Raw genomic sequence first — 11909 nt, forward strand, 5'->3', positions numbered from 1 at the left:
CTGAATTATTGCTACCAGTGCTCGTGCTCCTGCATGATAGTTAACGCGATGAAAATATGTTATCATGCATTTTACAAATAAATCATTTTTCGGTAACAGTATTGGCCACTTAGCCGAGTCCGGAATGTCTGCATGTCTCAACCGACCACCAACTCGCATTAGTTGGAAATCGCCCTCATCTTGCAAAAAAGGGTTTAGTGAGGCGAACACCCCCTTAACTTCATTCTGTTTCCTCAAGGTGGCGATTTCGTTTGCAAAGTAATGCTGTTGAATAATCCAAGCAACTCGTTTAAGAGCTTCTTCTAGTCGCTGTGTAAGGCATTCGTCGTAGATGGCGATTCATTGTCCTAAAGCGCAGCATAATTGCAACGACACGAAGACCCTTTATGTAACTGCTTATTTGATGAAGTCTTTGAAGCAGATATGGTATTTCGGTAACCTCACAGGTACATGCAAGCTTGCGTTTTTCCAAGTCATGATCTTTGTCGGATAAGTAGCCACTAAATGTTGATGGCCACGTTGATGAATCATGGAGAAGAAATGGAGGTCCGTGAAGCCAATTTGATTCCACAAGTTCGTTGACCGAAAATCCGCGTGAAATGTGATCTGAAGGATTTTCCTCTGTAGGGATATGTCTCCAAATTACGTCCTTTGTTAATTGTTGAACATCAGATACTCGATTACCAACAAACGTTGACAGTGTTGATGATTGCGATTGTATCCAGTGCAATGTTATTTGCGAATCGGACCAAAAATACCTTTGGGAAATTTGCCAGTTAAGATGCTCTTCGATTTTGTTCCAGAACTTAACGAGTAAATGTGCGGCGCATAACTCCAAACGAGGAAGTGTGCGAACCTTTAATGGAGCAACGCGTGATTTGGACGCTAACAGGTTTACTGTGACATTGCCTACTTCATCCTTGCAGCGAACATACAAACAGCATCCATACGCCTTTGTCGAGGCATCTCCAAAGCCATGAACTTGTATGTCGACAGCATTTCCAAGGCCAACATATCTCGGAATACGTATGAGGTGCAACTGCTGTAAATCTTGGCGAATAGCTTCCCAAGCACTTGCAATTGTTTGTGGCACAGATTCGTCCCAGTCACATTGAAGAACCCATAACCTTTGCAGCAAGATTTTCGCCTTAATGATAACAGGACTTATAAGTCCCAGTGGGTCAAAGAGTGACGATGTTGTTGACAAGATTGATCGCTTCGTGATGCTAGTTGTCTGATTTTTTGGATGATACGCGAATCCGAAAACGTCGTCACTGGTATACCAAGATATTCCAAGTGCACTTGTTGTGGTATTGTCGTCCAAACAGACGTTCTTGATATCCGTTGCTGATTCCATTAGCGATGGGTGATTACAGAACCATTTAGTGAGTGAAAGCTGAGCAGAATTCAAAACTTCGCAGACTTCCCTCTTAATCATTAGCAGGGATTGCAGATCATCTGCTCCTGTTAACATATCGTCAAAGTAGAAGTCAGTTTTGATGATTTTCTTTCCGAGATCATTCCCATATGGACAGGTCCCTGCTGCGAATTGTAAACTACGAATTGCAAGATAAGGCGCCGCTGCAGTACCATATGTAACGGTGTTGAGGCTATATGTAGAAATTGGTTGCGTTTTGTCATAACGCCAGAGAATCAAGTGGTACTTACGATCATCGGGATGTAGTAAAAATTGCCGATACATTTTTGTAATATCAGCTGTAAGACCATATTTGTGGCACCGGAATCGTAAAAGAGTAATTAACAATTCATTTTGAAGTTGCGGGCCCACCATGAGTAGTTCATTGAGTGAGACCTGGGAAGCCGTACGACACGATGCGTCGAAGACAACTCTCAGTTTAGTTGTCGTACTTCCCGGCTTTACCACGCAGTGGTGGAGTACAAAATAGTGTGGTGAATCTAGTTCCACATTTTTGATTAACGACATATGGCCCAGTTCTTCGTACTCCTTCAAAAATTTTGTATATTCGCTCTTTAATGTTGGATTTTTCTCGAGTTTATTTTCCATTACTAAAAAGCGTCGCATAGCTATATCTCGCGAATTACCAAGACTGCGGACATCACCCTTGAACGGCAGTTTTACCATGAGTCGACCATTGGATTTGGTTACCGTTTTCAAAAAATGAGTCTCGCACTGGTATTCTTCTGATGTCAAATGTTGCCTCTTTGAATTGACTTCTTCAAGCTGCCATAATTTTTCAACGTTACGGTTTATATTATCTATTGTAGAAATAGCTGCACAATGGGATGGATTGTTAATTGGTTGTCGTGGAGCAGAGCATTTTCCGGATAAGATCCAGCCAAATAAAGTTTTTTGCAGAGTAGGCAAGTTATCGCCAAGACGGATTTGCCCAACGGATAAAAGTGAAAAAAAAGGCTTCTGCTCCAAGCAACATATCGACTCCACGTGCGCGGTGAAATTCAGGGTCCGCGAGATTAATATTTCTAGGAATCATTAGATCTGCTGATGCTACAGTTTCACTAGGATGATAGCCAGAGATTTGTGGGGATATTAGGAATTCTAGCGACGTTTCAAAATTATTAATGCGAGAGCGAATGGTAGTTTGCGTTTTAAATGCTATTTTTAGTGGGGATGAGCCAATCCCGCAGACGTCGATATAATTACGAGACTTACGAAGATTTAAACCTGAACAAAGCGCCTGCGTCATAAAGTTCACCTGCGAACACGAGTCCAAGAGAACTCTACAAATCTTGAACTCTCCACAAGCGTCTCTAGCTAAAATCAAGGCGGTAGCAAGTATAACTTGCCCTCCTTGCGCTGAGGCTCCAAGTTGGGTTTCGACACTGGTTGTATGAACTGATGCTGACTCATTTGTCGTAAAGCTGTTGTTTGGCGGAGTAGAGGGTGAGGAAATAGTTTCGGAGGTATTGTGTAGCAACGAATGATGCCTTTTTTTACAAAATCGACATGAATATTTTGATGGGCATTGCGAACATCCATGACCTTTAGCTAAACAATTAAGGCAAAGATTTAAGTTTTTCACTTGTTATGAACGCTGAGTCACCGGAAGAACTACGAAGGCTTGACACGTTGATATATTGTGACCTGATTTAGAGCAAAATGCGCACAACATATCCCTTTGAGAACTGCGTTTCGCTAGCAACGTATGATTGATTTTCGCGTTGTTAGTATAGGTCCTTTGATGTGATGACTGAGCTGCAGCTGGCCCTGACCCGCCTTTCAAGTTCGCATTTGTTTGTTGACAACGTTTGTCCAGCATTGCGCAGCAGTCAACCCATTTTGGTAATGATACGTAGTCGATGTGTTCATCCCATTTTCTTCTTGTATCCGAGTCAACTTTATTCAACGCAACTTGTATAATGAACGCATCACAAATTTGTTCATAAGAACCTAGAGACTGTAAGGAGCTGTAAAGAGCAGAGACGGTGTCGACTATGTGTCGCAACTGCCCCGGTACATTCTTAGTTGTCTTGGGAATATCAAAAAGTGCTGATATATTATCTAAAAAAATTAAAGTGTTGTTATCGTACCGGTCTTTGAGACGTTGAAGAGCCTTGGCGTAATTTTCATTTGTGACTTGGAAAGCCTTTACCGTGGATAACGCTTCTCCACTTAAACAAGTCAGCAAGTGGTTGAACTTCTCAATGGCTGGTATATTAGGATCATTATCCACGAGACTATTAAAACAATTTATAAAGGTTTTATACTCAATGTATTTGCCATCAAACTTTGGTAAACGCAAGTTTGGTAACCGATTTGTTGTTGTTTGTGGAAAACATAGAGTTTGTTCATAAAAACTTTGTCTTCTACGCCCGTCCATTGCAGCTGATATTTTGCATTTTGCATTTACATAAAGCTCATCAATATCTGACCGACCATTATCAGCTGGGGACAGTCTCTCAATTTGAGTTTGGTAGTACGAGGCTTGTTTGTAATACGAATCAATTATACCAAGGCGACACTCAAGCTCTGTTACGGAAAGATTATTGTTTCCTTCAATTAAGTTTCTAATGCGGGTAATACTACCCTTGGTAGACGCTCGAAGTTGTTTTAACTCTTCAAGTGACGGTTGATTTTCTGTCATTTTTGCGAAGCGAAAATGGTCTGTATACGGTATGAAGATGGCAGCAGCGACGTACGAATGTAAATTTGAGACAAACTGAGCTAGCACAACAATGACCGTTTTCGAAGCTAAAATACTTTCTCTTAAGTACTATGAAGTCTACGGCGATGCGAAGAGACTCAAGCAGAAAAAATTACCGCAACAATGATGTCACAACGATAGGACAATAACAGGTGACAGCGTTGCCTAGCGTGTATGAAACAATTTCTCTCTTTGTGTAACGAAATTGTAGAGCATTGGATTATGAACAGTTATAATACTTATGCTAAGAGCGCCAATGTTCGGTATGCGTTGGCGTAGCTTAAAGGGAATATATGTACATATACGTACAATGCGCACACCTCATATAGATATATAGCAGCGGTTGTAGCGGATTTTTAGCTATACATATATAAATGCAACGATAACGGATCCTTATATATGCAATTTACCTTGGCACACTTTCTGTCAATTATAGATCTTTATAACTGGAATATGTCTGTAAATTGACCCAAAACTTCTTGGCTGATGATTGAGGAAGATAAACGTTACAACCTTTGCACCCCTACTACCCATGCGAGGTATGAACTCCTTGGATGATGACGTGAAACCGTAGTTAGGCACACATAGGACAACTTATGCGAAGTGTCAAAATCCTTGCAAGCTGATCCACCTAGATGAACTTATGACGATGCGAAAACGTGGTTAGGCACACATGGGACAACTTATGCGAAGTTTCAAATCCTTGCGAGCTGATCCACCTAGATGAACGTATGATGATGTGACAATGAAGTTTTGCGCAGGACAACTTATGCGAAGTCTCCTGGCAGGATCGCCAATGAAAAAGATGCCTAATTTGACACCTTGGAACTCGTTAAAAAATGGATTTTTTGCGAATTCCGACCCTTCGGTTCGGCTTGGGTTTGTACAGAAATAATTATTTACTTCGATGCCGAAAACTCTACAAGTTGCAGTACGAATCCGGATGAACGTAGAAGTAAAAAACCGCGAGCTTACGCTTTACAAGAAGAAGTGAAGTCAACAATTTATTTGAAGTATCGTTTTCTCAAAGCTATTGACAATTTAAGAATAGAAGGAATTGGAAAATGAGTGAAAATGAGAGTATGAGAGAATCTCATTATTGAGTACTTATACTAATATGACAGTTCTTAACTTATACTACAGTGTGTTACAAAATTATTTTGTAAGAAATAAAAGTGAATGTGTGTTCTAGACCAAACAAATATTATAGCTATTTTGACATCGGGGGACAAAACTCCATCAAGTGCCATTAAAATATATTAAATTTCGCACTGACTTATAGGCAAAATATTGATCGCTTTGTGAAAAACTCCATGAATTTGTTGAACTTTAGATACTTTGAGGCACGTCTTTCCGTTATCTGATTTTAAAAAATTTTCGCAGATCACGTTTTTATGACCTAATGAACCTTTCTGCGGGGAGTCTTGCATTGTAGGACAAAGTTGCAATATAATGCGCAGTCTACTGTGCATGCATGATGTTATTCATTGAATTATTTTGCAAACTTATAACTAATAGGAAAAAAACGGAAATCTGAATTTTTGTTAATTTTTTTAGTGTTTAACATAGCCCAACAAAAATATAAAAAAATTTTGATATGGCAAATGTTAAAGCTGTTTTTGATAGATTTTTTTTTGTGCTCAATACGAATCCGTAAGCATAAAGTTTCCATCAGCTGCAGATTTAAAAAAACGAGGTCAAAGGGTCAAAAAGTCGCGGTTTTACCAATATTTTAGAAGCTGTAGCAAAGAAACAAAAGGTGATAAAACCTTCCTGGCTTAAATTAAAGCTAGATCTCTCGACTTCTATCTCTGAAAAGAGATCTTAAAAATTTTAGATTTTAAAATATTTTTTACCATTATTATCTTAAACTAAATGATGGGAAATTTATATGCATATTTCCCTCCACAAGGGTGGTTTAAACACCCAAACCTAACCATAACCGCAAAAGATATGTACGCGCCAAATATTTCCATCTTGTATTTTTGGTCAAAATTCCATCATATATTTTTCTAATCCGGTAACTGTGAATGGAACTGCTATGAATTTGCCACTGCCTCTAACCTAGAGATGGTCACGGGAGTGATTTTTTTTTACAAATCTCCGATATACGTATATATGTATGTGTTACGAGTATAAAAAAGAATTCAATATTCATTCAATGTGATTATAAAATATTTTTGTTTAAAAATAATATTTTGTCGAAGTTTTCAACAAGCAGTCGTGTAATAGGCGGCATACACGGTGCGTCTGATTCGCGAGTCGGTTTGGATGTGTTTGTGAAAATAAATATGTGTTAGTTACACCGACATGACTCTGAAGCGAATCAACACGTACACAAATGACTCGCGAGTCAGACGCACCGTGTATGCCACCTATAAGTCTTTTTTCTAGAATTCTGCCTGACACAGAAAAAATCGTTCACTAAGAAGTTGCTGAGCTAGCTGGTATGTGTAAAACGTGCCTTGAAAAGCTTCTAAGAAGTGGAAAATCTTTAGCTTTCACCCAAAATTTTAAAATATAGTCACAACTTTTGTTTTCTAATTTTTTCAAATAACTATATTTCCGCATTAATGTCTTCAAAACGTGTAAGATAGTCCGAAAATTTCACAGAAGTCCGAAGAAACTTATTTCCTTCAAAACGTTTGAATGGTCTCCTAACTAAACTTATCAAATATGAGCTTCTACTACAATTACGCACTATTAAATTTAGGAAGTAGGGAAGCTTTGAGACAGGGTAACCAAAATAAATTTATTTCTATGCCACCTCATATGTTGTATTACATTTGGAGGATGCGAGGTATTGCGCGCCACGCGAAGCCATATGTACATCATACGACCCCCTTACCGCCAAAAAGATGTAAGCGACATTTTTGTTTTTATTTTTAATTTTGATGCAAAAACGCAGCTAGATGCTCTAGGAACATTTCTGCTTCAAAAAGAAAGTTTTGAAAAATGTGTCGCTTAAATCTTTTTCGCGGTTAGGCCTCGATATGTGAAAATTACGTGATTGATGGAGAATTTAACTCACGCACGCTCACGCCATCGAAAGATTCAGTCACGAACGATTACGGAATTTACCTGATTTTTCTCCCAAACCACTCACGCTCACGCGTGAGAAAGCGTCACATGACGTATAACGTAGAAAATCACGTGTTTTGCCCACCTCTACTCTAACCTAACCTAAGTAATTGTTTAGCAATGAACAAATTTTGAACCTGGGCAACCATTTCAATTGCAATAAATACAACGATAAAAATTAAAGGAATGCAAAATTTCGTAAACAAAATCTATAGAAAATCAATTCTTCCGAAACTTTCTATTTGGAAAATGTTTTACATTTTCCTTGGGTAGAGACAAACTCAACAAAAGATAGCTCACATAGTGTTTAGGCGCGATTACTAAATACTACTACTACTAATTGGACACAAAGGTTTACTTACTCATGGAATACCCCTTATATTCATGTATTCATTCAATTCAAGGAGTTCTTCTAGCGCAGTGGATTGTTCGCCTATTATATGGTTGCCAGATTTTTTTAAGCGCGAAATCAGTACGTTAGACTTTTTCATGCTAAAAAAATCAGAACTTTTTAGTTCATTTTTATTCAAAGCAAAATTATGAATGTAACAGCCGGTTTCACCAACAATTTAAATGGAAAATGATTTTTTATTTGCTGTCAATTTCCATATAAAAATAAAAAAACTAAAATCATTTTTCGCTTAAATTGCTGTCGTGAAATTTACATTTTTGAATAGCAATAATGAGACCATTTCCATCTTCAGTGTTTAAATAGTCAAAGAATTCTATACATTTCATTTAAAAAGTACTTTTAGGTTTCTCTCTGCGCCAGGAAGCAAACTTAATACTCTCAGTTGCTTCGTTTAAGTTTGTCATCCGCACGGATATAGTCCGATTCGCACTGTCATAACAAGCGAGTTTGAAGGATTAGATTCAGGCGAATGACATCCTACGGACCGTACCATGGATGTCATTCGCAAAAATCTAACCCTTCACACTCTTGTACGCAAAACTCTTTTACAATATCAGTAAATTGTGAAAAAAGAATTGTAAGTTATAAGCAAAAGCCATTCGAATATTCATATTTATTGTTATTAAACTGAAAGTTATTTTCGAGATAGGTAACACTGGACAAAAAAATCAGTCTTCTTTTTAAGTAATTTAAGCTTCATTATATTATCGCAACTGGGATGTAACGACTCGGTGATATGCCCATAATACGGTTGATCTTTTCGTTGTATTAATTTCTTGGGCATATCAAACATTATCTGAAACATGCCCACTATAATTAAATTATTTTCTTCTTACTTTCTACAGTAGAGTTTAAGGAAGATCCAACGTTATGTAAAAACATTAATAAAATTCTAAAGTATTTTGCTTGAATTGGAAATTCAGTACAAATCAGTACAAATTTTGAAAAATCAGGACATTAGCGTACTGATTGAAGAAAATTATAAAATCAGTACAAGAGTTGAAAAATCAGTACTGTACTGATAAAATCGGTACGTCTGGCAACCGTACGCCTATACGACGCCATTTCCAGGTTCTTTCCCTAACAATCCGGACCGGATCCGGTAATTAGAGAATAAAAGAAAAGTTTGCTCCTTAACATGGAGCAAAGTCCAGAAGTACGGGAACGCAAAAAACCATATTTCGTGCCCAGAATTTGAGAACAGCTTATTCATGTTGTTTTTGTTTTTGTCACTTAAAAGCAAACGCTTGGAAATTGAATTTTGGTTTCACAAATTTAATTCTAAGTATATGAAGATTAGAAATACATCAACAGGCAGTTCTGTATTCCTTAAATGCTCCAAGCAAATGCAGGCCACATGTAAACATAAAACAGCTGATATGCACTTTGACACGTTATCCATTTTTAACCGGAGAAAAAGTCCAGGCTGTTTCGGGCAGGAAGAAGAAGACACTTACGATCCAATACGTTCCAATTTTCGCTCTCTATTACCCATTTTGTTGAGGACGGGAATGATCATGCGTTGCGTACGGGAAAAAACCTAATATTGGCATCGGAACGCCGGCGTGAAAAGTATGCATTTTTTACTGGAATCAGTTCATGTAAGTACCTGCTTACATTCACTGAGAGAAAAATCAACCAAAAATTGGTTAATATATCCAAATTCAAACTTGAAAAGGAATTAACGTGATTTTTGGTTAATATTGACAATGTCTTGGTTGATATTTTCAACAATGATTTGGTAATATTAACCACAATCTTCTTTACAATATCCAAACTTTTGGTTGGCGATTTTTCGTTTGAATAAGTTTGTGTTCTGCACTTCACAGATGCTTTTTCGTAATTCGGAGATACAAATCAAAAATTTTTATTATCATTTAACATGTTTCCTCTGACTGGATTAGCAAACAGCAAGCTGTGTCTTCAAATGTAATTAAGAAAAAAAAATAAAATTAAATTAAAATTACGTACTGCTGGAAGCCAACAAATAACAGCAAGCACCTCTGCACGTTCAGCAACTGCCATATATACAAATTTGTTCTCAAATGTTCAACTTGAATCACATTTCTTACAATCGGCTTATTGACCATGAAAAATTCAAACCATAACTTGGTTGAAAAAACCATTGTGCTTTTGGCTCAGTGTTATGTTCGTAACGGTCCAGCGCTGGACTATCTCGCTGGGATAGTGTAAAAATATATTCTGTAGAAAAATTCAAACATGTTTCAATTTCTTTTATATTTAAACTTTCAAGAGTATTTATTAAGGGTTGTCGTAAACGATAAGAATAATTTTCATGAGAATAGCATTTCAGTCTCATCGTTGAGTAAATACACTTACTCATTACCAGAGAACGGATTTTATGGAAATTGCCTCTCTTTCTGCTAAAGAGAAAGAGTATATTCGATTAAGAATGTCTACGAGTTAGCTTTCCTTGATTCCATATATATTTATTTGACGTTGCCTTTTTTAAGATATTTGCCATTTCTGCCATTAATTGTAAAAGGCAAAGAAAAAGGCCTTCTTAAACGTTCACGTCGAGCGCACGTTTAGTATAATAAGGCTTTTTTTTTCGCAAAAATCTAATGAAAATGCTGCTAGGAAATTTCAAAATGCATCTTGTGGTTCAATGTTACTACAACTATACAGTTTAAAGTTTTGTGAGTTAAAAACTCGGAAAGAGAAAATAGTCAAAAGTTCAAAGTACAAGTTTTTCACATAATGAAACTAGTTTATAGTTTTTCTCGTTTTACTTGTAAAATAAACATTTCTAAAATAAAAGCATTTTTGATTATTTTGCGGTTTTGACTTTTTTTGGTGCTTTCTTTTGCATTTTTGCATATTCTAGTGCTATTTCCTGCCTATTTTGCTATTATTTTTGTATTTCCTAGCCTATTTCGTTATATTATTTTGCCCTTTTTATAGGTTTTTAGGTCCTAAAAATCCGTTCCCTGCTCATTACTAATTAGAGGCTGAGGATGAGAGTGTATTCCTATTCTCATAAAAATTCTTCTAATCATTCACGAGAACCTTACATAAGAAAATTGTGGATTAACAAAAAATAAATTATAAAAATATTTATATTAAATATATTTATAGCTTATTATATTAACTTATGAATTTATACTAATTCGTTCGTAAGTGTATGTAACTTAAAGGCAATAATACATTTAATCACTTTGAATTCTGCCACCCATATTCGCAGACACCACGTTTAGATTTGTGTACTGAAAGGCCAGGTACCCACCGCCAGAGGGGTTCTAGTGACTATTCATATGCTTACAAGTCTAATGTCGAAAAGAGCTCCTACGATTCTAGCAATTCTTATGCTAGGCCTGAGCGCTCCTCGTACTCTACGAGTGTTGAGTCATCATCTCGTTCTGGTCCGGGAGGATCTTACAATTACAGCACCGAGAGGACTAGTACCACCGGCGCTGGACCCGGTGGTTACAGCTATTCATCAACAACTTCCGGCACTTTACCTGGTGGCACTAGATATAGGCATTTTTCCTACCATGTTTAAATAAAACTACATACATACATACATATGTATATTAAAAAAAAAGTATGAAAACTAAATCGTTATTTGCAATCTTTTTTAACTAATAATAATAATAAACTTAAATTTATTAAACCAAATACAACTACATATTTTCAAGATTCGCAAGATCTGATCACAAAACACATAACTGTTTCCTTAACAACTAATATACGTATGTACATATGTACATTCATGTTTACACATAAAAAGATATAAATGTAAAACAATTGTTAAGTAATAAAATGGTCTAGTCACCTAAAATCCTACATGATTTGTTAGTATGTATTTGTGATATATACATAACTCTAACCAGCAATAAACAATAAAATGTTTTACCAATCGAAAATAACTAATTATCTTTATTTCAAACCTTAAGTATGTACGCATTAGTTAAAAAGCAATGCGATGTCATATTCTTGAATCACTGCATAGAATTCAGAGTTGTTTGTAGGGTTGCCAGATTCAGGAACGGTACTAAATTATATCTCAGTTTTCCATGAAAAAAATTAGTACATTGCTAAAAAAGAAGTAACTTTTCGTGCGTTTTATGCATTTGATGCATTTTAATTTACGAAAAATTAAAATTGTAAGCTAACATAACATGTCGTTGTTTACGATGTTTTGATCATAAAAAAATACATACAGTAAAACTAAAAAATTTACAAAATGTTTACTTTATTGCTAGAGAGATGCAACAATTACAAGGTAATGTATTTGTTATGGGACAATA

The 11909-nt window shown here is 36.4% G+C and overlaps 2 protein-coding genes across 2 annotated transcripts; one reads left to right on the forward strand and one right to left on the reverse strand.

Annotated features, from left to right (window-relative positions):
• Positions 1-289: 289 nt before the first annotated feature.
• On the reverse strand, positions 290-1474 carry LOC108368141 (uncharacterized). Its single transcript, XM_017622922.1, has one exon. It carries the CDS (start codon positions 1472-1474, stop codon positions 290-292), a length of 1185 nt encoding a protein of 394 aa, XP_017478411.1.
• A 2648-nt stretch (positions 1475-4122) lies between these two features.
• On the forward strand, positions 4123-11528 carry fau (protein anoxia up-regulated protein fau). Its single transcript, XM_017622923.1, has 2 exons — positions 4123-4144; positions 10797-11528. Exons 1-2 carry the CDS (start codon positions 4123-4125, stop codon positions 11159-11161), a joined length of 387 nt encoding a protein of 128 aa, XP_017478412.1. The 3' UTR covers positions 11162-11528.
• The last annotated feature ends 381 nt before the right edge of the window (positions 11529-11909 follow it).

The sequence above is a fragment of the Rhagoletis zephyria genome, unplaced genomic scaffold (assembly GCF_001687245.7).
Source record: "Rhagoletis zephyria isolate East Lansing unplaced genomic scaffold, Rhagoletis_zephyria_1.1 Rzeph_scaffold_02973, whole genome shotgun sequence".
Taxonomy (NCBI): domain Eukaryota; kingdom Metazoa; phylum Arthropoda; class Insecta; order Diptera; family Tephritidae; genus Rhagoletis; species Rhagoletis zephyria.

What these genes read in the sequence shown, in the direction of transcription:
- fau (XM_017622923.1), top strand. Translation starts at nt 4,123, where the DNA reads ATGGCAGCAGCGACGTACGAAT. An exon ending in GGCAGCAGCGACGTACGAAT is followed by an intron (nt 4,145 to 10,796) that starts GTAAATTTGAGA and finishes TGTAACTTAAAG; the next exon opens with GCAATAATACATTTAATCAC.
- LOC108368141 (XM_017622922.1), bottom strand. Translation starts at nt 1,474, where the DNA reads ATGTTAACAGGAGCAGATGATCTGCAATCCCTGCTAATGATTAAGAGG.